The sequence below is a fragment of the Artemia sp. Qi Xiang Cuo genome, chromosome 5 (genome assembly GCF_049724085.1).
Source record: "Artemia sp. Qi Xiang Cuo chromosome 5, ASM4972408v1, whole genome shotgun sequence".
Taxonomy (NCBI): Eukaryota; Metazoa; Arthropoda; class Branchiopoda; order Anostraca; family Artemiidae; genus Artemia; species Artemia sp. Qi Xiang Cuo.
In genome coordinates, this window is record NC_142798.1 from 42,172,267 (window position 1) to 42,197,627 (window position 25,361).

The 25,361-nt window shown below is 38.2% G+C and overlaps 1 protein-coding gene across 2 annotated transcripts in view; it reads left to right on the forward strand.

The window, feature by feature from the left end:
* The window catches only part of LOC148952156 (proto-oncogene tyrosine-protein kinase receptor Ret-like), a 436,938-nt gene that overhangs the window by 80,929 nt on the left and 330,648 nt on the right, over positions 1-25,361 (forward strand). For both annotated transcript variants that reach the window (XM_089088861.1, XM_089088862.1), the window contains one exon: positions 3,047-3,200. In XM_089088861.1, the coding sequence (XP_088944987.1) occupies positions 3,047-3,200 (154 nt within the window). The remainder of the gene's footprint in view (positions 1-3,046; positions 3,201-25,361) is intronic.

Genomic DNA, 25,361 nt, shown 5'->3' on the forward strand with positions numbered 1-25,361 from the left:
ACGAGAGCTGGTATTTATCACACACCCACAAAAAACACCCCGAGTAAAATAACCACTGAGAAAATATATGGAAAATGACACCGGCCCCACCGCGCACGATATGGTACAACTGCTATTCAAGTTACGCCTAATAAAGCAATGTGTCTTTTTCTTAAACTCACCCCCCTTACTTTTCACGCGAAGAAACAGTTTGTTTTCATTTTAAAATGATGGCGATAGAATTGAGGCATGGCCCCCTCCCCCTTTCGCCAATGTCCTAAATATATTGTTAGATCTTAATTTGAAAATAACGAGATATACAATCTCTCCAAAAAGAGATTGTATATGCCTGCGCTTAATAAATTGCAATTGTCGGCATGAAACCGCTTTAATTTGACAGGAGAAAAACACCCCATTTTGATCTGAGAAACCTTTTACAGGAAGGGCTTTAAAAATGGTGACAGCTAATTTTAGCCACGCACTGGAGTCTTGTGTCAAAACAGAACGGTATTTTCACTAAAAATTGACAGAAGTCAGCGGTCACTTTAGCTTGAAATATAGAAGGAAGGATTATTATTTCTTTTTGCGAGAATTTGATTGTAAAACACTGGTGGGAGGGGGGGATTTAGCTGGAAATATTGAAGGAAGGAATGTATAAAAAAATTATTTCTTTTTGCGAGAATTTGGGGTTGTAAGACAATGGGGGGGGGGAGGGGGATATTGTTAGACCATAATTCGAAAATAACTTGTTTCTCTACTTCCATACAGGTTGTGTAGGTCTTAGCTTAATTATTGCATCATTGCGTTTTAATTTGACGGAAGAATAGTTCCATTGACCGCGTTTGTAAGCCGGAAAGGGGTGACAGCTAATTTTAGGCCTCGCACCGGAGAGCCTTGTGTCAAAACAGAACGAGCTAATAACAACAGAGCGATGGATGTCTCAGTTAGAGAAAAGATTACAATTGAGAAAATTGCATAAATTTAACGAAGGAATAATTATTTCTTTTTGCGAGAGTTTTGTTGTAAAACGGTGAGGGGGGGGGGTTAGGTTTTGAGGGTAAAAGAAAATATTTTATGTATTTACTTTTGACGGAGAAACAGTTCCTTTTGACTTTGGCTGCCGCGCTCGTAAACACATAGGAAAAGGGGTGACAGCTAATTATAGGCCTCGCACCAGAGAGCCTTGTGTCAAAACCAGGTTCGGTTAATAACAACAGTGACGGAAGTCAATTATCGCTTTTAGCTAGGATATAGACACTTAAAATTTGCATAAATTTAACGAAAGAAAATTATTTCTTTTTGCTAGAATTAGGGTCGTAAACAGAGGGGGAAGGAAGGATGGGGTTTACATAACGAAAAAAGAGCATATTTTACCCTTTTTATCGAGTATAAACATCATCTAGGGACGGTTGGCGAGGGGGGGGGGGGGTTTACCCGCTTATAGTACTGGGGGACCACGGAAAAAAAATTTATTTTTAAAATAAAAAATTAAAACAGAACTTACATGGTAAATTGAAGTTGCCAAGGCTTCAAGTTCATCAATAATTTCATATGTTCTATCCATTGTGTCACAATACTTTCTGATAATTGAATCACATTGCATGCCCGTTATATACGAAATCTCAATGGCGAATTGTTATGTAACGGGGAAACCATATGTAAGCAGGTCTCTGATTGGCTGAGAAGGAGGATGTATCCGACTCGCTGATTGGCTGAGAAGGAAACACGTGATCTAACTGTTTCCGGGAAAGTCATAACATTTGGCTCGAGAGCAACAACAACAAATACTATTTCTGGACACCATGACATTCACGATCGATTACGCAATCAAGTTCTCGGAAATTCACTTCCCCCTCGAGTCCTAGATCAATAACATTGTTCCCGTTAGAATTCAATGCGCATGTGCAACCTTCGCCCCGGAGTTATTACACATAGAAACATCAAATAAATCGACCTTGGAAAACGAGGTCATTGACCCCATTAACCACGTGTTCTCCCTAGGGAGGCTATGCCCATATATGGGGTGCAAAAAAGTTATAGGTGGCAGCAGGGGTGTCGTCCCGTGTCAATAGGGTCACCTCTACTCATTGATTCAATGCCTTTTGTCGTTCCTGGGATGCTGCAAATCTATTTTCATTTTCGGTAATCTGGATGAATATAGTATCTTTTTATTTAATTTAAAATCCCCGTGAGTGTCGCTTGGGAGTTTCAATGTAATACCCATAGCTGTTCTTGAGATATTTTACAACAGCCTTTTGGCACTCTAGAGACGCATAGATTTGATTTAGTTCAACATTCCCCTAAATATGTCCTGACGGTTTTGACTTATTACCCTTAGCCGTTCATAATATATTGTAGGTACGTTCTTTTTCCAACCTGGTGCATTGTGCTTTTATATTTGTTTTTGGACACCGTGGATCAAACCTGATCCCATTTCCAATAATTCAATCTAAGCGTTAAGAGTTGTTATTGGGCTTTTTAGCTATTTTGACAAAATTGTACGTCATTTATAACATTAAGTTTCGATACTTAGAATGAGGATGGTTCATTGCTATCCATGCAAAAAAGGGATTTTCATTATTGTTGAAGGTGGGGGTCTGCAAGTTCCCTGTATTGAACTTTTGGCAAGGGTAATTGCAATGGTACAAGTTTTTTCTGATTTGACGAAATTTTGAGGAGTTTTAAGCTATCTTTTGAATTCCCATAAATTTGTTTTCGCTATAAGCTTTTACTGTTAAGGTTAATCGAAGTAATAGCTAACATTACTGAATAAGCTCCAAATGGCAATGTTTTTGCACTGTACAGCTTTTTTGATTGCTATTCTCCCCGATCACTTTTGTCTCTGAAAAAGGCACTACAACCTACAATTTCTAATCGAATGAGGCTTCTCCAAAGTTTAAATGACGTCGCCTTCCATACGAAGTGGCCTTGTCAAAAGAAAATTAATACGTTCAAGCCATATCGCTCTTTACTTTATTGCGCTACTTACAAAATTTCAAATAGGTCACAACAACGGTAAACAAACTCACTGGTAATCTACTTTCTAAATTTTCCTTTTTTGTTTCAGAAGCTGTGTTTTAATCGTGCCTATAAAACAAATAAAGCCAGTTTTTGGGCTGGAGTTTCATCAGAGGACATTAAGTTGACGTCTGCATTAAGCTCTCCTAGCTTAAAAAGCAATTCATGTAGAAATATGGAGGTGTCTTACCATGTTATTCAGAGTGAGTCTCTTTTATTCCGATATCTAAGGCTGGGATAAGACAAAATTTGTGACAAGCTAGTATTTGTGTAGTACATTGTCTCTTCCTTAAAGTTAGCATACTCATTTGAATTGTTTAGTGCGAAACCTTGCCATGTTCATTTCGAAATGGACCTGCAACTGAGACATTAGAAATACGCATTCAGTTTATGACATGTTGCAAGTATAGCAAATATGTCAATACGTGAAAAAGCATTTGAAACCTAAGGACGTAATAACGGCAAAGGAATATGAAATAAGCCACAGTGATTATAGCCGAAAGTGATCGGAAGGTAACTAACACCCCTTCCACCCCCACCATTTCCCCAATTACATCTAATCAAAATTTCGAGATAGCCATTTCACTCTACGTAGTTGAAAGGTCCAGAAATTATATCTTTGAGGATGACAGTCCCCACAGCCCTCAAGGCAAGGGCTGTAAGTTGTATGCCCTGTAAGGGCAAATAAGGTAAGTTGTAAACCTTATATGCCCTGGGGGCATATAAGGTTTATACAGAAAGCATTGCCGTAAAAACTTCAAAAACGGCTCATTCTATTGGAAATTGAAAGGGCTAGTGCCCTTTTTATTAGTCGAAAGTGATTGAAGGGCAATTACCCCTTCCTTTCACGCCCACCACTTCCCCAAGCACATCCAATCAAAACTTTGAGATAGTTATTTTGTTCAACTTAATAGAAAGTTCTGGAAATTAAGGCTTTGAGGATAACAACCCCCCACAGCTCTCAGAGCAAGGGTTTTAAGTTATGCCCTGGGGGCATATAAGGTTTTTTATTGAAAGCGTTGTCGTAGAAACTCCAAAACGGGCTCATTCGATTGGAAATTGAAAGGGCTAGTCCCCTTTTAATGGTCGAAAATGATCGGAGGGCGAATACCCCCTCCCTCACGCCCATCATTTCCCCAAACACTTGCGATCAACATATTGATATAGCTTTTGTTGAACGTAGCTGAAGGGCCTGGAAATTATGTATTTGAGTATGACATCCCCCTTACAACCCTCATGGCTAAGGTTGTAAGTTATGCCCTGGGGGCATTTAAGGTTTTCATAGAAAGCGTTGTCGTAAAAACTTCAAAAAAGGGCTCACCCGATTGGAAATTAAGAAGGCTATTGCCCTTTTTAATAGTCGAAAGTAATCGGAGGAAGAATCACCCCCCATGCCCATCATTTCCCCAAGCTTTTTCGATAAATATTTTGATATGGCCATTTTGTTCAACGTAGATGAAAGTTATGGAAACTACGTCTTTGAGGATGATACCCCCGCCATAGCCCTCAGGACAAGGGTCGTAAGTTAGGCCCTTTGGGCATTAAAGGTTTTTATAGAAAGTTTTGTCGTAGAAGTATCAAAAATGTCTCATTCGATTGGAAACTGTGAGGACTAGTGCCTTTTTTTTATTAGTCTAAAGTGATCAGAGAGAAAATGCCCCCCCCCCCCTTGGGCCCAGCATTTCCTCAAACACTTCCAATCAAAATTTTTAGATAACCATTTTGTCCAACGTATTCGGGCACTTCGTATCGAAGGAGTTGCCGTAGAAACTTGGAAAAGGGCTCATTCGATTGGAAATTGGAAGGGCTTGTGGCTTTTTTAATAGTCGAAAGTGATTAGAGGGCGGATAATCCCCCTCTCACGCCCACCATTTTCCCAAACACATCCAATCGTAATTTTGAGATAGCCATTTTGTTCAACGTAGTTGAAAAGTCTGGAAATGATGTCTTTGAGGAAAAAAAAAATCCCCCAGCCCTCAGGGTAAGGGTTGTAAGTTATTCCCCCCCCCCCCCACACACACACGTCGTATGGTCCCGCAATACACCCAATAGAAATTTTGAGATAGCTTTTCTATTTAAAGTAGTCTAAATATCATATAACAAGGCTTTTGGGGTTGAAACAAACCCCAGAGATTAGGGGCAAGTGTTGTGAGTTATACCCATGGGGTATTTAAGGTTTTTATGGAAGGGATGGTTGTTTAACTATAGAAGAGGCTCATTTGTTTGAAAATTTGAAGTTCTAGTTCATTTTTAAGCGTCAAAAGGGATGGATTGCATTTAGCACTTCCTTTCACCAAACAAAACAGATAGAAATTGTGAGATAGCAATTTTTTCAAAATAGTCCAAAGAACATATAATAATGTCTCTAGGGATGACACAACTCCCTAGCACCCTGGGGATAGGGGTGTAAGTTGTTTTATGAGGGCATATAAGGTTTCTATTGAATAGGCGGTTGTATAAACATCAGATGGTGCTTATTTGATTTGAAACTGGAAGATCTCCCACGAGTACAATACCCATTCGAATCCCGATCCGGACACATTTTTTTAAAACTCCCACGAGTACACCATATATGGGCATAGAGCCATTAGGGAGAACACGTGGTTAATGGGGTCAATGACCTCTTTATTCATGGTCTCTTTCTCCAGGTGTGTTTTTGGCACGCTCTCAGTGAATGTTATGATTCAGACATAATATTTGCTGTTGTTTCCGATGCAAATGTCAAGGTCAATGTTATTGTTGTTGTTGTAAGTGCACGCTCTCAGCGAATGTTATGATCCAGAAATAGTATTTGTTGTTATTTCCGAGGCAAATGTCAAGGTCAATGTTGTTGTTGTTGTTGTTGTAAGTGTACGCTCTCAGCGAATGTTATGATCCAGAAATAGTATTTGTTGTTGTTGCTCGAGCCAAATGCTAAGAGTTTCCGGGAAACAGTATTTGTTATTGTTGTTCAAGCCAAATGTTATGAGTTTCCAAGGTAACAGTTAGATAACACATGACAGATGATGTCATGATTGATTGATTGACATGAAAGGGGAAATTAATTGTTGTTTCTAAGGGGAATTATTGATTTACGAAAGGGGATTTCATTTGTTGTTTCTAAAGAGAATCGTTCCCGAGCGAATGTTCTGATCTTAGCGCGCGAAAAGGTTTCTTTGTAATTTCAATATGAGAGCACAGGGATGCCAAACAAAAGGAACACGCTGAAATTACGTTTAGGGATTATTTGGGCGAAACCGTTTTAGCCATTTTATGGGATTATTTCGGCGAAACAGTTAGAGACATTTTAAAAGATGATTTAAAAGATGATTTTAGAAGAGAATTTGAGGGTGAAACTCTGTGGTCGTTATAATACACAAGTTCCATTTGAACAGTGTTGTGAAGTCCTCTACCCCAAGCCCAAAGGGTTCCAATCCCCCTACCCAACCCCGAAGGAAGCCCCCGGTACTCAAAGGTCCCCCCAAGCTTCCAAAGAGCCCCAGTCCCCCATACGCCCTCCTCAGACCCCCAAAGGCCCTCCCCTGGTCCTCAAAGGGCCCCCGGACCCCCAAAGGGCCCCCTGGACCCCAGAGGCCCTCACCCGGCCCCCAAAGTTCCACCGAGCTTCCAAAGGACCAATCGGCCCTCAAGTGCCCCCCAGACCCCCAAAGGCCCTCCCCGTGCCCCAAAGGCCCCCCCCGGTCCCCAAAGGTCCCCCGGGCCCAAGAAGCGCCGCGGGTCAGGAAAGCGCCACAAGGGGATGCGCCGCAAGGGGGGTTCGCCGCGGGTCGGGGGAAGCGCCACAGGGGATGCGCCGTGGGCCCGAGAAGCGCCGCGTGGATGCGCCGCGGGCCAGGAAAGTGTCGCAGGATGCGCCGCAAGGGGGATTCGCCGCAGGTCGGGGGAAGCGCCGCAGGGGATGCGCCGCACGGAGGCGCCGCAGGAACGCGCCGCAGGGATGCGCCGCAAAAAGTAAACTAAAAAGTAAAAATTTCGAAATGTTATCCCCCAAACGCCCTCCTCAGACCCCCCAAGGCCCTCCCCTGGGCCTCAAAGGTCCCTCGGGCTCCCAAAGGGCCAACCGGCCCCCAAGGATCCCCCAAACACCCGCCCCCGGCCCCCCAAAGAGTCCTCTCTCCATTTTTTTTAATACTTTTTTATGGCTTTATTATATCTTTTCTGAACAAGTTTCATTCGTAATGTCATTCCTAAACCCATTTTCCAACCTCAAAGAGTCCCCTCCACAATTCGTAAATACTTTCTTGAATTTTTTAACATGGTATTTTTTTAACTTTTTTACGTATCTTAAAATGACATGAAATATGCTTACGGCTCTACAACTATTACTCTTTGCTTGTTCATGGACACGATGTGGCTTTCCCACTGGTACTATATGGCAGTTCATCGACACTACCTAGTTTATTGCATGCACTAAATTAGTATTTTTTACACAGTAGAAGGATAAACACACAATTCATATCTGTAAACAAGTGAAAATGAATTATTCGACGAAAGTCTGTCCACATGAATAAATTATCGTCGTGTTGAATGCAGACAAGGAGAAATACCTGAACTATGAAACGAGTGCAAGCGGTAACACTATTGGAAATGTATGCATGCGTTGTCATGACAGCGAGAAGTTAGATTTCTTTGGAGTACCCAAGAATTTCAATCGTGTAAACGGTGGATATGCAAGAGTAACATTACCAGAGGAATTAGTGCTCAAAGAGAATGTAAACTTAAAAATAATTGTCGATGATCGGGGACAACTCCTTGCTAGGGTTTCTGGTAACACATTACCTGTTGATAAATCCTATCATCATCTTTCCGGTATTAGCATTTTAAAGAGAACAAGAAGGAGAAGACAAGCATACTCCTGCAATAATGTCATTAATCATATCTTGTCAATATGCCAAAACTGGCATCTATGTAAAAATAATGTGACAGTAGACAGTGAAATCACAGGCAGAATAAAAAGGACATTAGCAGACAATATCATCAATGAATATAAAGATGAATTGACGGAAAGTGAAGCGCAAGTGTACTAATAATGTGTAATAATGTATTTAATGTATTTTTATATTAATATTCTACATCTCATTATTTCATTAAAAATATTTTATGCATTATTTTGTTAAATGTTCATTATTTTAGGGTATTCTAGAACGTCAAACGTTCAGAATATCTATTAAAAAGGTCAGAGATGAAAGAAAAAGAATTTTTAAAGATAAAGATACTACTAGCAGGCTCAATGTTTCATATAAGATAGAAAAGTTCAAGATCTCTTCTGAATTTTACTAAAGAACACAATTCAATTCTAATTTCACCAGAGAAAATAAAAAGCTTCCACATCAGTTTTAAGTTCACCAAGACATAAAAAATTTAAAGTTCACTTCTAAATTTTTCTGTAGAAAATAGGAAAAGTTATGCTATGATTATGATTATTTTCCATGGAGATAAAAAGTTTCACTGTAATTCTAAATTTTCTTAAATTCAGTTCCGACCTTTCTCAAAGAGTCAAATTTAAAGTTCTGTTCCAAATATTTTCCCGGAAGACGAAAAGTTCAACTTCGATTCGGAATTTTCTCAATGAAAATGAAATGAGTTATTGATCATTTCTATTTTCCCAAAATAAATATAAAAATTTTCCACTTCAGTTCAGATTTTTCTCATACAGATGAAAAAATTTAAAATACTGTTCCAAATTTTTCATAGAAGTTAAAAAAGTTCAAGTTCTCTTCAGAATTTTACCAAAGAACACAATTCAATTCTGATTTCACCAAAGAAAACAAAAATCTCCCACGTCAGTTATTTATTTCACAAAGACATAAAGAAATTTAAAGTTCAATTCTAAATTTTTCGGTGGAAGATAGGAAAAGTTATACTATGATTTTGTAATTATTTTCCAAGAAGATGAAAAGTTTCACTTTAATTCTAATTTTCTTAAATGCTGAAATGACATGAAATATGCTTACGGCTCTACCAATCGTACTCTGTGCTTGTTCATGGACACGACGCGGCTTTCCCACTGGTACTCTATGGCAGGTTATCGACACTACCTAGTTTATTGCATGCATTAAATCAGTATTTTTTACGCAGTGGAAGGATAAACACACAATTCATATCTGTAAAAAAGTGAGGATGAGTTATTCGACGAACGAATGTGCACATGATAAAATCATTGTCGTATTGAATGCTGACAAGGAGAAATACCTGAGCTATGAAACGAGTGCAAGCGGTAACACTATTGGAAATGTATGCATGCGTTGTCATGACAGCGAGAAGTTAGATTTCTTTGGACTATCGAAATCATTCAAAATTGCTCAAGGTGGATATGTGAGAGTGAGTGCACCAGAGATGATAGTGCTAAAGGAGAATGACAACTTAAAAATAATTATCGATGATCGAGGAAAACTCCTTGCTTACAGTTCTGGTAGCACGATACCTATTGATAGATCCTATTCCCATCGGTCTGGTATTACTATTCAAATGAAAGCAAACAAGAAAAGAAAGGCCTACTGCTGCACTAGTGTCATAAATCATATCATGTCTACCTGCCAGAACTGCCATCTATGTAAAAATAATGTGAGAATAGACAGTGAAATCACAGGCAGAATAAAAAGGACATTAGCAGACAATATCATCAATGAATATAAAGATGAATTGACGGAAAGTGAAGCGCAAGTGTACTAATAATGTGTAATAATGTATTTAACGTATTTTTATGTTAATATTCTACATCTCATTATTTCATTAAAAATATTTTATGCATTTTTGTTAAGTGTTCATTATTTTAGGGTATGCTAGAACGTCAAACGTTCAGAATATCTATTAAAAAAGGTCAGAGATGAAAGAAAAAGAATTTTTAGAGATAGAGATACTACTAGCAGGCTCAATGTTTCATAGAAGATAGAAAAGTTCAAGATCTCTTCTGAATTTTACCAAAGAACACGCTCCAATTCTAATTTCTCCATAGAAAACAAAAATCTTCCACTTAAGTTCTTTATTTCACAAAGACATAAAGATATTTAAAGTTAACTTTTAATTTTTCTGTAGAAGATATGAAAAGTTATCATATGATTGTGATTATTTTCCATGGAGATAAAAAGTTACACTTTAATTTTAAATATTCTTAAATTCAATTCCGACCATTCTCAAAGAGTCAAATTTAAAGATCTGTTACAATTATTTTCTCGGACGACGAAAATTTCAACTTCGATTCTGAATTTTACTAAAGAACACAATTCAATTCTAATTTCACCAGAGAAAATAAAAATCTTCCACTTAAGTTCTTTATTTCACAATGACATAAAGAAATTTAAAGTTCAATTCGAAATTGTTAGGTGGAAGATAGAAAAAGCAATACCATACTTGTGAATATTTTCCCGGAAAATAAAAATTTCTAGTTCAATTTAAAATTTTCTAAACGAAGTCAAGGAAAGTTCAAGTTCTCTTCTGAATTTTCTCAATGAAAAAGAAATAAGTTATTGATCATTTATATTCGCACAAAATAATATAAAAATTTCCACTTCAGTTCAGATTTTTCTCAAAGAGATGAAAAAATTTAAAGTTCTGTTCCAAATATTTTCCAGGGAGAAGAAAAGTTCAACTTCGATTCTGAAATTTCTCAATGAAAATGAAATAAGTTATTGATCAATTCTATTTTCCCAAAATAATATAAAAATTTCCACTTCAGTTCAGGTTTTTCTCAGAGATGAACAAATTTAAAATACTGTACCAAATTTTTCATAGAAGTTAAAAAAGTTCAAGTTCTCTTCTGAATTTTACCAAAGAACGCAATTCAATTCTAATTTCACCAGAGAAAATAAAAAGCTTCCGCATCAGTTTTAAGTTCACCAAGACATAAAAAATTTTAAGTTCATTTCTAAATTTTTGTAGAAGATAGGAAAAGTTATCCTATGATTGTGATTATTTTCCATGAAGATAAAATTTTTCACTTTGATTCAAAATTTTTTTAAATTCAATTCCGACCTTTTCTCAAAGAGATGAAAAAATTTAAAGTTCTGTTCTAAATATTTTCCCGGGAGAAGAAAAGTTCAACTTCGATTCTGAATTTTCTCAATGAAAATGAAATAAGTTATTGATCATTTCTATTTTCCCAAAATAAATATAAAAATTTTCCACTTCAGTTCAGATTTTTCTCAGAGATGAAGAAATACAAAATACTGTTCCAAATTTTTCATAGAAGTTAAAAAAGTTCAAGTTCTCTTCAGAATTTTACCCAAGAACACAATTCAATTCTAATTTCAGCAGAGAAAATAAAATCTTCCATTTCAGTTCTTTATTTCACAAAGACATAAAGAAATTTAAAGTTCAATTCTAAATTTTTCGGTGAGAGATAGAAAAATTAATACCATACTTGTGAATATTTTCAAAGAAGATAAATACCATACATGTGAATATTTTCCCTGAAGATAAAAAGTTCTAGGTAAAGTTAAAATTTTCATAATGAAGTTAGGAAAAGTTCAAGTTCTCTTCTGAATTTTCTTAAGGAAGGGAAAAAAGTTAGCTAAATTCTCAATTTTACAAATGAAAATGAAAAGCTCCCACTTCAGGTCTTAATTTATCAAAGACATAAAACAATCAAAGTTCTCTTCTAATTTTTGCAAGAAAATAAAAAGGTTCCATTTCAGTTCAGGTTTTTTCTCAAAGAGATGAAAAATTTAAAGTTCTATTCTAATTTTAAATTAAATTTTAACTCCTTTGTCTTATGGATTTACCCCTCAAATATCAAATTATAAAATGAGGGACTCGTTCTATTATTAAAGACAATCGTTCAAACTCGTTCATCTAACCTCCAAAACAATAGGTTAGGTTGGGTATAAATAAATATTAATAAATAAATAGAAACATTTCTACATGTTTAAGTTAGGTTAGGTTAACTTGTCATGAGCGCTCATGATAAGTTAACCTAACCTTTCCCGGCGAGTATGGTTAGGTTAGGCTAGATTAAGTTAGGTTAGATTAGGTTAGGTTAGCCCACGTACGCGTCACTTAGGTTAGCTTAGGTTAGGTGAGAGACAGGCACAACGTTAGGTATATGATTAGGTTAGGTTAGGTTAGATTAAGTTAGGTTAGGTTAGGTTAAGTTAGGTTAGGTTAGGTTAGCCTACGTACGCGCGCGTACGTAGAATTGAAAAAATAGAATTGATTTGGGAAAATATATTTCATCAATAACTTATTTCATTTTCATTGAGAAATTTCAGAATCGAAGTTGAACTTTTCTTCTCCCTGGAAAATATTTGGAACAGAACTTTAAATTTTTTCATCTCTTTGAGAAAAAATCTGAACTGAAGTGGAAATTTTTATGTTATTTTGTGCGAATAGAAATTATCAATAACTTATTTCTTTTTCATTGAGAAAATTCAGAAGAGAACTTGAACTTTCCTTGACTTCGTTGAGAAAATTTTAAATTGAACTAGAAATTTTTATTTTCCGGGAAAATATTCACAAGTATGGTATTGCTTTTTCTATCTTCCACTGAACAATTTAGAATTGAACTTTAAATTTCTTTATGTCATTGTGAAATAAAGAACTTAAGTGGAAGATTTTTATTTTCTCTGGTGAAATTAGAATTGAATTGTGTTCTTTAGTAAAATTCAGAATCGAAGTTGAACTTTTCTTCTTCCGGGAAAATATTTGGAACAGAACTTTAAATTTGACTCTTTGAGAAAGGTCGGAATTGAATTTAAGAAAATTTAGAATTAAAGTGTAACTTTTTATCTCCATGGAAAATAATCACAATCATAGCATAACTTTTCCTATCTTCTACAGAAAAATTTAGAAGTGAACTTTAAATTTCTTTATGTCTTTGTGAAATAAAGAACTTAAGTGGAAGATTTTTGTTTTCTCTGGAGAAATTAGAATTGTAGCGTGTTCTTTGGTAAAATTCAGAAGAGATCTTGAGCTTTTCTATCTTCTATGAAACATTGAGCCTGCTAGTAGTATCTTTATCTCTAAAAATTCTTTTTCTTTCATCTCTGACCTTTTTTAATAGATATTCTGAACGTTTGACGTTCTAGCATACCCTAAAATAATGAACACTTAACAAAATAATGCATAAAATATTTTTAATGAAATAATGAGATGTAGAATATTAACATAAAAATACGTTAAATACATTATTATACATTATTAGTACACTTGCGCTTCACTTTCCGTCAATTCATCTTTATATTCATTGATGATGTTGTCTGCTAATGCCCTTTTTATTCTGCCTGTGATTTCACTGTCTATTCTCACATTATTTTTACATAGATGGCAGTTCTGGCAGGTAGACATGATATGATTTATTACACTAGTGCAGCAGTAGGCCTTTCTTTTCTTCTTTGCTTTCATTTGAATAGTAATACCAGACCGATGGGAATAGGATCTATCAATAGGTATCGTGCTACCAGAACTGTAAGCAAGGAGTTGTCCCCGATCATCGACAATTATTTTTAAGTTGGCATTCTCCTTTAGCACTATCACCTCTGGTGCTCTAACTCTCGCATATCCACCTTGAGCAATTTTGAATGATTTCGATAGTCCAAAGAAATCTAACTTCTCGCTGTCATGACAACGCATGCATACATTTCCAATAGTGTTACCGCTTGCACTCGTTTCATAGTTCAGGTATTTCTCCTTGTCAGCATTCAATACGACAATGATTTTATCAAGTGCACATTCGTTCGTCGAATAATTCATCCTCACTTTTGAACAGATATGAATTGTGTGTTTATCCTTCCACTGCATAAAAAATACTGATTTAATGCATGCAGTAAACTAGGTAGTGTCGATAACCTGCCATAGAGTACCAGTGGGAAAGCCGCGTCGAGTCCATGAACAAGCACAGAGTACGATTGGTAGAGCCGTAAGCATATTTCATGTCATTTCAGAATTTAAGAAAATTAGAATTAAAGAGAAACTTTTCATCTTCATGGAAAATAATTACAAAATCATAGTATAACTTGTCCTATCTTCCACCGAAAAATTTAGAATTGAACTTTAAATTTCTTTATGTCTGTGAAATAAAGAACTGACGTGGAAGATTTTTGTTTTCTCTGGTGAAATTAGAATTGAATTGTATTCTTTGGTAAAATTCTGAAGAGAACTTGAACATTTTTAACTTCTATGAAAAATTTGGAACAGTATTTTAAATTTTTTTATCTGCTTGAGAAAAATCTGAACTGATGCGGAAAATTTTTATATTTATTTTGGGAAAATAGAAATGATCAATAACTCATTTCATTTTCATTGAGAAAATTCAGAATCGAAGTTGACTTTTCGTCTTCCGGGAAAATGTTTGGAACATAACTTTAAATTTGACTCTTTGAGAAAGGTCGGAACTGAATTGAAGATAATTTAGAATTAAAGTGAAACTTTTTATCTTCATGGCAAATATTCATGATCAAAGTATAACTTTTTCTATCTTCTATGAAAAATTTAGAATTGAGCTTAAAAATTTTTATGTCGTGGTGAACTTAAAACTGACGTGGAAGCTTTTTATTTTCTCTGGTGAAATTAGAATTGAATTGTGTTCTTTAGTAAAATTCAGAAGAGAACTTGAACTTTTCTATCTTCTATGAAAATTTGGAACAGTATTTTAAATTTTTTCATCTGTTTGAGAAAAATCTGAACTGAAGTGGAAAATTTTTATATTATTTGGGAAAATAGAAATGATCAATAACTTATTTCATTTTCATTGAGAAATTTCAGAATCGAAGTTGAACTTTTCGTCTTCCGGGAAAATATTTGGAACAGAACTTTAAATTTGACTCTTTGAGAAAGGTCGGAATTGAATTTAAGAAAATTTAGAATTACAGTGAAACTTTTTATCTCCATGGAAAATAATCATAATCATAGCATAACTTTTCCTATTTTCTACAGAAAAATTTAGAAGTGAACTTTAAATTTCTTTATGTCTTGGTGAACTTAAAACTGATGTGGAAGCTTTTTATTTTCTCTGGTGAAATTAGAATTGAATTGTGTTCTTTAGTAAAATTCAGAAGAGATCTTGAACTTTTCTATCTTATATGAAACATTGAGCCTGCTAGTAGTATCTTTATCTCTAAAAATTCTTTTTCTTTCATCTCTGACCTTTTTAATAGATATTCTTAACGTTTGACGTTCTAGCATACCCTAAAATAATGAACACTTAACAAAATAAAGCATAAAATATTTTTAATGAAATAATGACATGTAGAATATTAATATAAAAATACGTTAAATACATTATTACACATTATTAGTTCACTTGCGCTTCACTTTCCGTCAATTCATCTTTATATTCATTGATGATAGTGTCTGCTAATGTCCTTTTTATTCTGCCTATGATTTCACTGTCTACTGTCACATTATTTTTGCATAGATGGCAGTTTTGCCATAATGACAAAATATGTTTAATGACATTATTGCAGGAGTATTCTTGTCTTCTTCTTCTTGTTCTCTATAAAATGCTAATACCGGAAAGATGATGATAGGATTTATCAACATGTAATGTGTTACCAGAAACCCTAGCAAGGAGTTGTCCCCGATCATCGACAATTATTTTTAAGTTTGCATTATCAACAGGTAATGTGTTACCAGAAACCCTAGCAAGGAGTTGTCCCCGATCATCGACAATTATTTTTAAGTTTGCATTCTCTTTGAGCACTAATTCCTCTGGTAATGTTACTCTTGCATATCCACCGTTTACACGATTGAAATTCTTGGGTACTCCAAAGAAATCTAACTTCTCGCTGTCATGACAACGCATGCATACATTTCCAATAGTGTTACCGCTTGCACTCGTTTCATAGTTCAGGTATTTCTCCTTGTCTGCATTCAACACGACGATAGTTTTTTCATGTGCACATACTTTCGTCGAATAATTCATTTTCACTTGTTTACAGATATGAATAGTGTTTTTATCCTTCCGCTGCGTAAAAAATACTGATTTAATGCATGCAATAAACTAGGTAGTGTCGATAACCTGCCATAGAGTACCAGTGGGAAAGCCACGTAGTGTCCATGAACAAGCACAGAGTACGATTGGTAGAGCCGTAAGCATATTTCATGTCATTTTAAGATACGTAAAAAAGTTAAAAAAATACCATGTTAAAAAATTCAAGAAAGTATTTACGAATTGTGGAGGGGACTCTTTGAGGTTGGAAAATTGGGTTTAGGAATGACATTACGAATGGAACTTGTTCAGAAAATATATAATAACGCCATAAAAAGTATTAAAAAAAATGGAGAGGGGACTGTTGGGAGGGGCCCGGGTAGGGTGTTGGGGGGCCCCGTGGGGGCCGGTTGGCCCTTTGGGAGCCCGAGGGACCTTTGAGGACCAGGGGAGGGCCTTTGGGGGTCTGAGGAGGGCGTTTGGGGGATAACATTTCGAAATTTTTACTTTTTAGTTTACTTTTTTGCGGCGCATCCCTGCGGCACCTCCCTGCGGCGCATCCCCTGCGGTGCTTCCCCCGACCTGCGGTGAATCCCCCTTGCGGCGCATCCTGCGACACTTTCCTGGCCCGCGGCACATCCACGCGGCGCTTCTCGGGTCCACGGCGCATCCCCTCTGGCGCTTCCCCCGACCCGCGGCGAACCCCCCTTGCGGCGCATCCCCTTGTGGCGCTTTCCTGACCCGCGGTGCTTCTCGGGCCCGGGGGACCTTTGGCGACCGGGGGGGGGCTTTGGGGCACGGGGAGGGCCTTTGGGGGTCTGGGGGCACTTGAGGGCCGATTGGTCCTTTGGGAGCTCGGTGGACCTTTGGGGGCCGGGTGAGGGCCTCTGGGGTCCGGGGGGCCCTTTGGGGTCCGGGGGCCCTTTGAGGACCAGGGGAGGGCCTTTGGGGGTCTGAGGAGGGCGTTTGGGGGACTGGGGCTCTTTTGGAGCTTGGGGGGACCTTTGAGTACCGGGGGCTTCCTTCGGGGTTGGGTAGGGGGATCGGAACCCTTTGGGCTTGGGGTAGAGGACCTCACAACACTGTTCAAATGGAACTTGTGTATTATAACGACCACAGAGTTTCACCCTCAAATTCTCTTCTAAAAACATCTTTTAAATCATCTTTTAAAATGTCTCTAACTGTTTCGCCGAAATAATCCCATAAAATGGCTAAAACGGTTTCGCCCAAATAATCCCTAAACGTAATTTCAGCGTGTTCCTTTTGTTTGGCAACCCTGTGCTCTCACATTGAAATTACAAAGAAACCTTTTCGCGCGCTAAGACCAGAACATTCGCTCGGGAACGATTCTCTTTAGAAACAACAAATGAAATCCCCTTTCGTAAATCAATAATTCCCCTTAGAAACAACAATTAATTTCCCCTTTCATGTCAATCAATCAATCATGACATCATCTGTCATGTGTGATCTAACTGTTACCTTGGAAACTAATAACATTTGGCTTGAACAACAATAACAAATACTGTTTCCCGGAAACTCTTAACATTTGGCTCGAGCAACAACAACAAATACTATTTCTGGATCATAACATTCGCTGAGAGCGTGCACTTACAACAACAACAACAACATTGACCTTGACATTTGCCTCGGAAACAACAACAAATACTATTTCTAGATCATAACATTCGCTGAGAGCGTGCACTTACAACAACAACAACAACATTGACCTTGACATTTGCCTCGGAAACAACAGCAAATACTATTTCTGGATCATAACATTCGCTGAGAGCGTGCCAAAAACACACCTGGAGAAAGAGACCATGGAGAAAGAGGTCATTGACCCCATTAACCACGTGTTCTCCCTAATGACTCTATGCCCATATATGGTGTACTCGTGGGAGTTTTAAAAAAATGTGTCCGGATCGGGATTCGAATGGGTATTGTACTCGTGGGAGATATTATGGCCATTCTACTGTTATGATTCTGGGGCATATAAGGTTTCTATGGTAAGGATGGTTATATAGGCTTTAGAGATGGTTCATTTGGTTGACATTGGAAGTTCTAGTTCCCTTTTAAGAGTCAAAAGTGATGGAGATCAAGTATCGCCCCCACCCCTACCCAACTACCCTTCTTCTCACCAAAAGCATCTGATTGAAATTGTGCTATGGCAATTTTGTGTAAAAATAGCCCAAAGAACATATAGCAATACTTATGGGGTTAGCACAACCCCCCAGAGCCCTGGGGCAAGGGCTTTAAGTTTGCCCTGGGGGCATATAAGGTTTTTATGGAATAGGTGGTTTTAAGAGGCAAAGTGATCTGAGAGAAACCCCCCCCCCTACGCCCATCATTTCCCATAACGAATATCTAAACACAGCTTTGAGACATAAATTTTTTCAGCATTGTTGAAAGGTTCAGTAATTATGCGCAAAAATAGTTGTAGTAGCAGCAGTAGCATTAGTAGCGGTATGCAAATAACATCTTTTTTTCAACATCCCCTTCCACATACGATGAAACTTTTAACTTAATACCATCAACCACTTCTGAAGCATTGCTGATACGTCCTCTTGACGAACTATATGGGCATGGTGTTTTTTGATTTATTTCAATACGGTTACAATTTTGCTCAAAATTTTCGTCTTAATGCCCTTAGGTTTGTTAGTTGTAGTAGTAGCACCAGTAAATACAGTAGTAGCAGTAAAGTTAATAGTAGTATTTTTAGTTTCAGTAGCAGTAGTAGTAGTAGCAGTAAAAGTAATAGTAGCAGTAGTTGTAAGAATTAGTAGTATTAGTATTATGATGCAAATAGTATCTTTTGGTTAGTTCAACATCCCCCACAACAAGCGTTGTAATTTTTAATTCCACACACGGAAATGTTCCCGAGATATTGCTGACATGCCCTTTTGACAACCTGCATACGGATGGCAGGTTGTCATCCGTATAACAGAAATATTCTCTGAAAATTTCACCTTCATACCTTCATAGGTTGTCGATTTTGAGCTAGCCAGAAGACACTGTGTGTTTTCATTTAATGCTGTTTGTATGGTTACTGTAGCTAACGACACTAATGGCATTAAGTTGAAACTTTTAGGGAATATTTGGGAGGAACTTCAGTTAAACGAAAAACCTATGTGTATGCAGGTATTAAAAGGGCATATAATCACTATACGGCATAGGCTATAAGGACATCGACAGCGATGCACTATCATAGCTAGTAATATCATTGATACGTTAAAGGAGCTAATTTGATTGAAAATTAACAGTCTAGTGCCATCTTAAGAGTAAAAAATGATTGGAGGGCAATGATCCCTCCTCTGTATTTCATAATGTACCAGACACCTCCAATCAAAACGCGTTATTGCGTAGGTCAACCCCCCAAAGTTATGTGAATTGCCCATTATGCTTAAAAACTAAACGTTGTTTTAAAATTAATCAAAACACTGTTTGTATGCTGGTTGCCAATAAGACATCTCAGCAATATACCAAGAACGATTGAGGGTATTAAAAATAAATTTTCGGGGCTACTTCTTATACTACTTCTGCTCTTAAAATTTTACTAAATCAAAAGAGTTTAATTGTATTCAGGCTGTGAAAGAGCATAGATACATTTTTTTTGGGAATAGTACTAAGTTTTATTTATGAGGTCAACTAGAGGATGTATATGACTAAATTAAACACCACTATTTGTGTCATGATTTTCAAAAGAATTTATGTTGTTAAAAATTGCAGAAAAAGTTTCTCCAGCATATAAATAGCAGGCCAAACTATAAATTCAAAAAGAGAAATCGGAAAGATTCAAACTCTTATTTTCTTTTTCTATGTCAATATAAAACCAACAGAAATTAATTAAAACAAACTTTTCCACAAAATGAGTTTTTCAAAAAAAAGAGCTAAATTAAACAAAAATTGAACAAAAATAGAATCAAACAATTTACCAAGCATAACAACTACCACAAATCAGAATAAATAAATAAATGAGACCCAAAACGAACAGAAATTAAAATAAATAACGGAGTCAAACTCGAAACGAGCAGAAATTAATATGAGTAGTGTTCAAAACCCCAATGGTTTCTAAAAGCAAGAACACAATATGTACTTTACTGAGAAAAATTCTTAATGTTTTCACTTTCATAACTTTAAAAAATCATAAATTAATTAAGATTTTAAGGACTAAAAATCAGTATATGTATATTAAAGTGACGATGTAGATTCATTTGAACTAAAAATTTAATTTGAATTTAATCGAATTAAGAAAAAAATTTAAGACATACAAAATTAATTAATATTTTAAGGAATAAATATCAGCTTATGTATATTAAACTGGCAATGCATATTCATTTAACACATTCTTTTAAATGTTTTTACTTTTAAAACTTTAAGAAATGAAAAATTAATTAAGATTTTAAGGAATAAATATCAGCATGTGTGACAAAGTCAATAAATATTTGTGTGTCTTTGCAGTCCCTCTGCTATCTTGAAATTTCAGACTCTTTCCGTTGGTCACTTGTGTGATACGAAACATCAGTCGGTTCTGGGATCAGAAGATTGACGTGATCACAGGCTGGACGTCCGATTACCCACTGAAGTCTCTGTACTTCCGTCATTCCTCTACCTCTAGTTAATTCGGTTGCCGTTTTCAGACTTCTCATCAGTTTCTGTTCTATGACCAAATCTGTAGATAAACCGGCCCAAAATCTATTCGATCTTCTCACAACGTTCAAGCCATTATCAAAAGACTGGAAAAGTTTTGTACTTGTATGTTCAAGTCTGTTCATAGCCTGTAGGTAAAGCCTCGCCGACTTTGCTTAATTCTTGTGACCAGCTGCTGCAAGGTAAGGGAGCATGTCGGAAACTGCTTGCAAATTAAGTTTCCATTTACCTGTACCTTGAGCTGTGAGGAAATTCCGAAGCACTGCATGCACTGTATCCATATGTACTGCATCCACAGTTTTCCTAGTTGAGTCTCGTGACTTCGCTCTGATTATAGAGCTGACAGACAAGCTTCTACTTTCATGAGACTTGAAGACTGGGAGATATGTTCAAGAGATGCTCTTCCATCCATTACTTTCTCATATATTATTCCAGTATAGAAAGTGCAAATTTTCTCTGCGTGGATCAGACTTCGTTTAATATGCAACTCGCGCGTTAATAATGTGCTTTATCCCATGTGTATGTGTGTTTGGAGGTGGGGAGGGGGGCAAACACTATAGGGATGGTCAAAACGCATAACTGAGTCCATATTCGTGATCAATGTACCACTGAGTATCACCCACTTTTTAAAAGTACAAGTTAGTTTTTTAAGTCGTTACTTTGGAAGAAAAAAAAGTCTGTTTGGCTTTGACCGATTCTGGCCGATTCTTATAAGTTGTAGAGGATTTTTTCCCGGTTTAAATGATACCAAAATCAAAACTGTTGAAATTTGTTTGAGGCAACCCGTAAAATTAATTTATATTGACTGTACTATAACTCTGGTCATGACAAATCAAACGACAACCGCTTACTTTACCTAAGGTTAATAGACCTCTCCTTAGTGAAATCAGAACCACTTCTAGATTTTATTTGGTATATTTGGAAGTCGCTACATTAAACAAAAGCCCTGCCCCCAAGCCAACTTTGTAAATATAGAGACGATGTACCAAACACAATTCGTGTTCATTCAAGGATCATTTAGGGAGCGGCCCGAAATAGTTTAATGTTAGTCATTAAATATTATTTGCCTTAATAAATTAATATAATTAATTAATAAATTAATATTAATATATATAAATTAATATTAATATTAATATATAAAACTGCTGGTCATGAGTACATGACCAGCAGTATGTACAAAACTTATGGAAAATAAGGGATGAATTGCCGAGAGGGGAGGCTTGCTAATTCTCAAGTGTTGCTTTTTTTCCAAATATGATTTAAAACAGCTGTGCTGCAGCTTTTTGTAGCCCTCGACTATTTTTCAATTGAATTGTAGTTAATACAATGAAATTATAATACTTGAGAAAATAACGTGTGGGATTTGTGTTTGCTCAAAAATACGTAAATGCAATCGCTAGATTCGCCTATACCTACTGTGAAACAATGGTTAAATATTAAAAAATCTTCTTTTGAAATTACAATGAACATTTCAGAGGTCAAATTGATTAAATTGAACAAACAACAGAGGAAATTCAACAATAAGATGCATTACCACGTTTGGTTTTAATTCACAGATCCTCTGCTGAAATAATGTCTAGGTTTGTTTGGTGCTTTTATATGTGGTAGTGTACCCAGAGTGGCCTTATATTTATTCTAAATTCTATTTAGTCAATTTAGACTCTTAACAATATATCCACTATTTGGCTAGTTTTCGAGTTTACCCCAACCCCACAAAAAAACAAAAAAAAACGGTTGTTTTGAAGGGATTGACTTTTGAAGGGCTCATTTCATTTTCTCCGTCAATAGCGCAAACACCAGAGGAAGACATAGGACTAAAAAGATGAAAAAACAAAACAAATGGGCTTGATATGGAACTGGCACATCAAACAGTAAAACAAAATTCAAAATTTGGATGAAAGAGATATTTAAAGAATCCTAGAATTCTTCAAATTATGACTTTATCTAGAAAGGGGATCATCATTTTCCCAATATTCATAGTAGCACATAGTAGAAGAGGTGACAGTAGAAGGGCCTTATTGACTCCCGTACGTACCACGTGGTTTATGGTTTTCTCAGTGAGAATGAAAAAACAGATGAAATTCTCACTTGAAAAACCATGAATTTTTCAAATTCTCACTTGAAAATACATTAATTTTCAAAGTCTAACCTGAAAAACCAGTAATTTGCTCCCTGGTCGTAGTGTTTTTATGGTTTTTCATGTGAGAAATTGAAAATTCATTGTTTTTCAAGTGAGAATTTTAAAAATTCTTGTTTTTCAAAGTTATAATTTGAAAAACTGGAACTTTCTCACTTGGAAAACCATAAACCACGTGGTCCTGTCACGAGTTTCTCACTTGGAAAACCATAAACCACGTGGTGCTGTCACGAGTCAGAACACCTGTGCTGTCGACCTCAATTCACATATCGTGAATCAATACTTCCCCTTAGAAACAACAAATTAATTTCCCTTTCTTGACAGATCAATCAATCAATGACATCATCTATCAGACTTTAAATTTCCCTTTCTTGACAGATCAATCAATCAAAGACATCATCTGTCAGACTTTAAAAATTTTCGCCTAGAAACATTTCTCCAGGAATAGATCCAAAATCATTAATGTCTTTGCCTCGGGAACAGTTCTACTGGTCGAACTCCAAAGGATATTAATAACCACAGGCCATGGAAACAATTAGGCAAGAAACATCTTAGCGATGAATTGTTTTAGCGCGCGAAAAGGTTTCCATATAATTTGAAATGCATTGACGCAGAGATGCCAATAACAAAGGAACACGCTGAATTTGCGTTTAGGGATTATTTGGGCGAAACCGTTTTAGACAGGTTATGGAACTATTTCGGTGAAACAGATAGAGACATTTTAAAAGAAGATTTTTGAAGAGATTTTGGAGGAGGTTTTGAGTGTGGTCGTTATAATACACAAGTTTCATTTGAACAGTGTTGTGAGGTCCTCTAACCCAACCCCAAAGGGTTCCAATCCTCCTACCCCAACCCCGAAGGAAGCCCCCGGTCCTCAAAGCCCCCCAAACTCCCAAAGGTTCCGATCCCCCTACCACAACCCCGAAGGAAGCCACCGGTCCTCAAAGGTTCTCTGGGCTTCCAAAGGACCCCCCCCCCCGGACCCCCAAAGACCCTCACCCAGTCCCCAAAGGTCCCCAGGCACCCAAAGGGCCCCAGACCCTAAAAAGGCCATACCCGAGCCCCAAAGGCCCTCCCCGGTCCCCCAAGGGCCACCCGACCCCCCAAAGCCCGCCCCGGGCCCCCCAGGGCCCCCCCCACCCCAAAAGCCCACCCCCCCGGTCCCCAAAGGTCCACCAGATCCCCAAAAGCCCTCCACCGGTCCCCAAAGGCCCACCCCGGTCTCCCAGGGCTCCCACAGGGCCACGATTGCTCTACCCCTCCCCCGAAGGACGCCACCGGTCCTCACAGGTCCCCCAGGGTTCCCAAAGGGCCCCGATTGCGCTACCCCGACCCCTAAGGACGCCTCCGGTCCGCAATGGTCCCCCAGGCTCCCACAGGCCCCCACCCGGTCCCCACCGGTCCACCGGGCTCCCCAAGGGACCCCCGCCCCCCAACGGCCCCCCCGGGCCCCCAAGGGCCCAATCCGTGCTCAAGGACCCCCCCGGACCCCCAAAGGTCCTCCACCAGTCCCCAAAGGCCCTCTCCCGGTCCCAAAGGTCCACCCGGCCCCCAAAGGCCCCCACACCCTAAAAAGCCCATACCCGAGCCCCCCAACGTGCTCCACCAGTCCCCACCGGACCTCACCCGGTCCCACAGGTCGACCCGGCACCCAACGGACCCCCGCCCCGCAAAAGACCATCCCCGAGCCCCCCCACCGGCCCGCACCGATCCCCAAAGGTCCACCAGATCCCCAAAAGCCCTCCCCCGGTCCCCAACGGCTCACCCCGGGCTCCCAGGACTCCCAAAGGGCCCCGAATGCTCGCCCCCACCCCCGAAGGAGGCCTCCGGTCCTCAAAGGTCCCCCAGGCTCCCAACGGACCCCCTGGCCCCCCACAGACCCACACCTGGACCCCAAAGGTCCACCGGGCACCCAAAGGGACCACCGGACCCCAACGGGTCCCCCGGACCCCAAAGGACCTCCCCCGGTCCTCAAGGGTCGCCCAGACCCCCAACGGACCCACCGGGCCCCACCGGGCCCACACGGTGCACAAGGGCTCCCCGGACCCCCAAAGGCCCTCACCCGGTCCTCAAAGGTCCACCGGGCTCCTAAAGGACCAGTCGGTCCTCAAGGACCCTCTCAGACGTGCAAAGACCCTCCCCCGACCCCCCAAGGCGCCCCCCGGTCCCCAACGGGCCCCTCAGGCGCCCCGATGACCACACCCCCCCTCAATGGCCCCTGGCTCCCCCAACGCCCTCCCCCGACCCCACCCACGAACCCCCTCGCCAATTTTAAAACTTTTTATTGCTTTATTATATCCTTTTATAAAAAGTTCCATTAATAATGTACCTCCTAAACCCATTTTCCAACTTGAAGTACTTATCTTTTTCACCCACTTTCTCAATGAAAAAGAAATTAGTTTTTAATCAATTCTAATTTTCCAAATAATATAAAAATTTTCCACTTTAGTTCAGATCTGTCTCGAAGAGATGAAAAATTTAAAATACCGTTCCAAATTTTTCGCAGAAGATAAAAAAAGTTCAAGTTTTCTTCTTAATTTTACCAAAGAACGTGCTTCAATTCTAATTTCACCAGAGAAAACAAAAATCTTCCACTGCAGTTCTATATTTCACAAAGAAATAAAGAAATTTAAAGTTCAATTCTAAATTTTTCGGTGGAAGATGGAAAAAGCAATACCATACTTGTGAATATTTTCCAGGAAGATAAAAAGTTCTAGT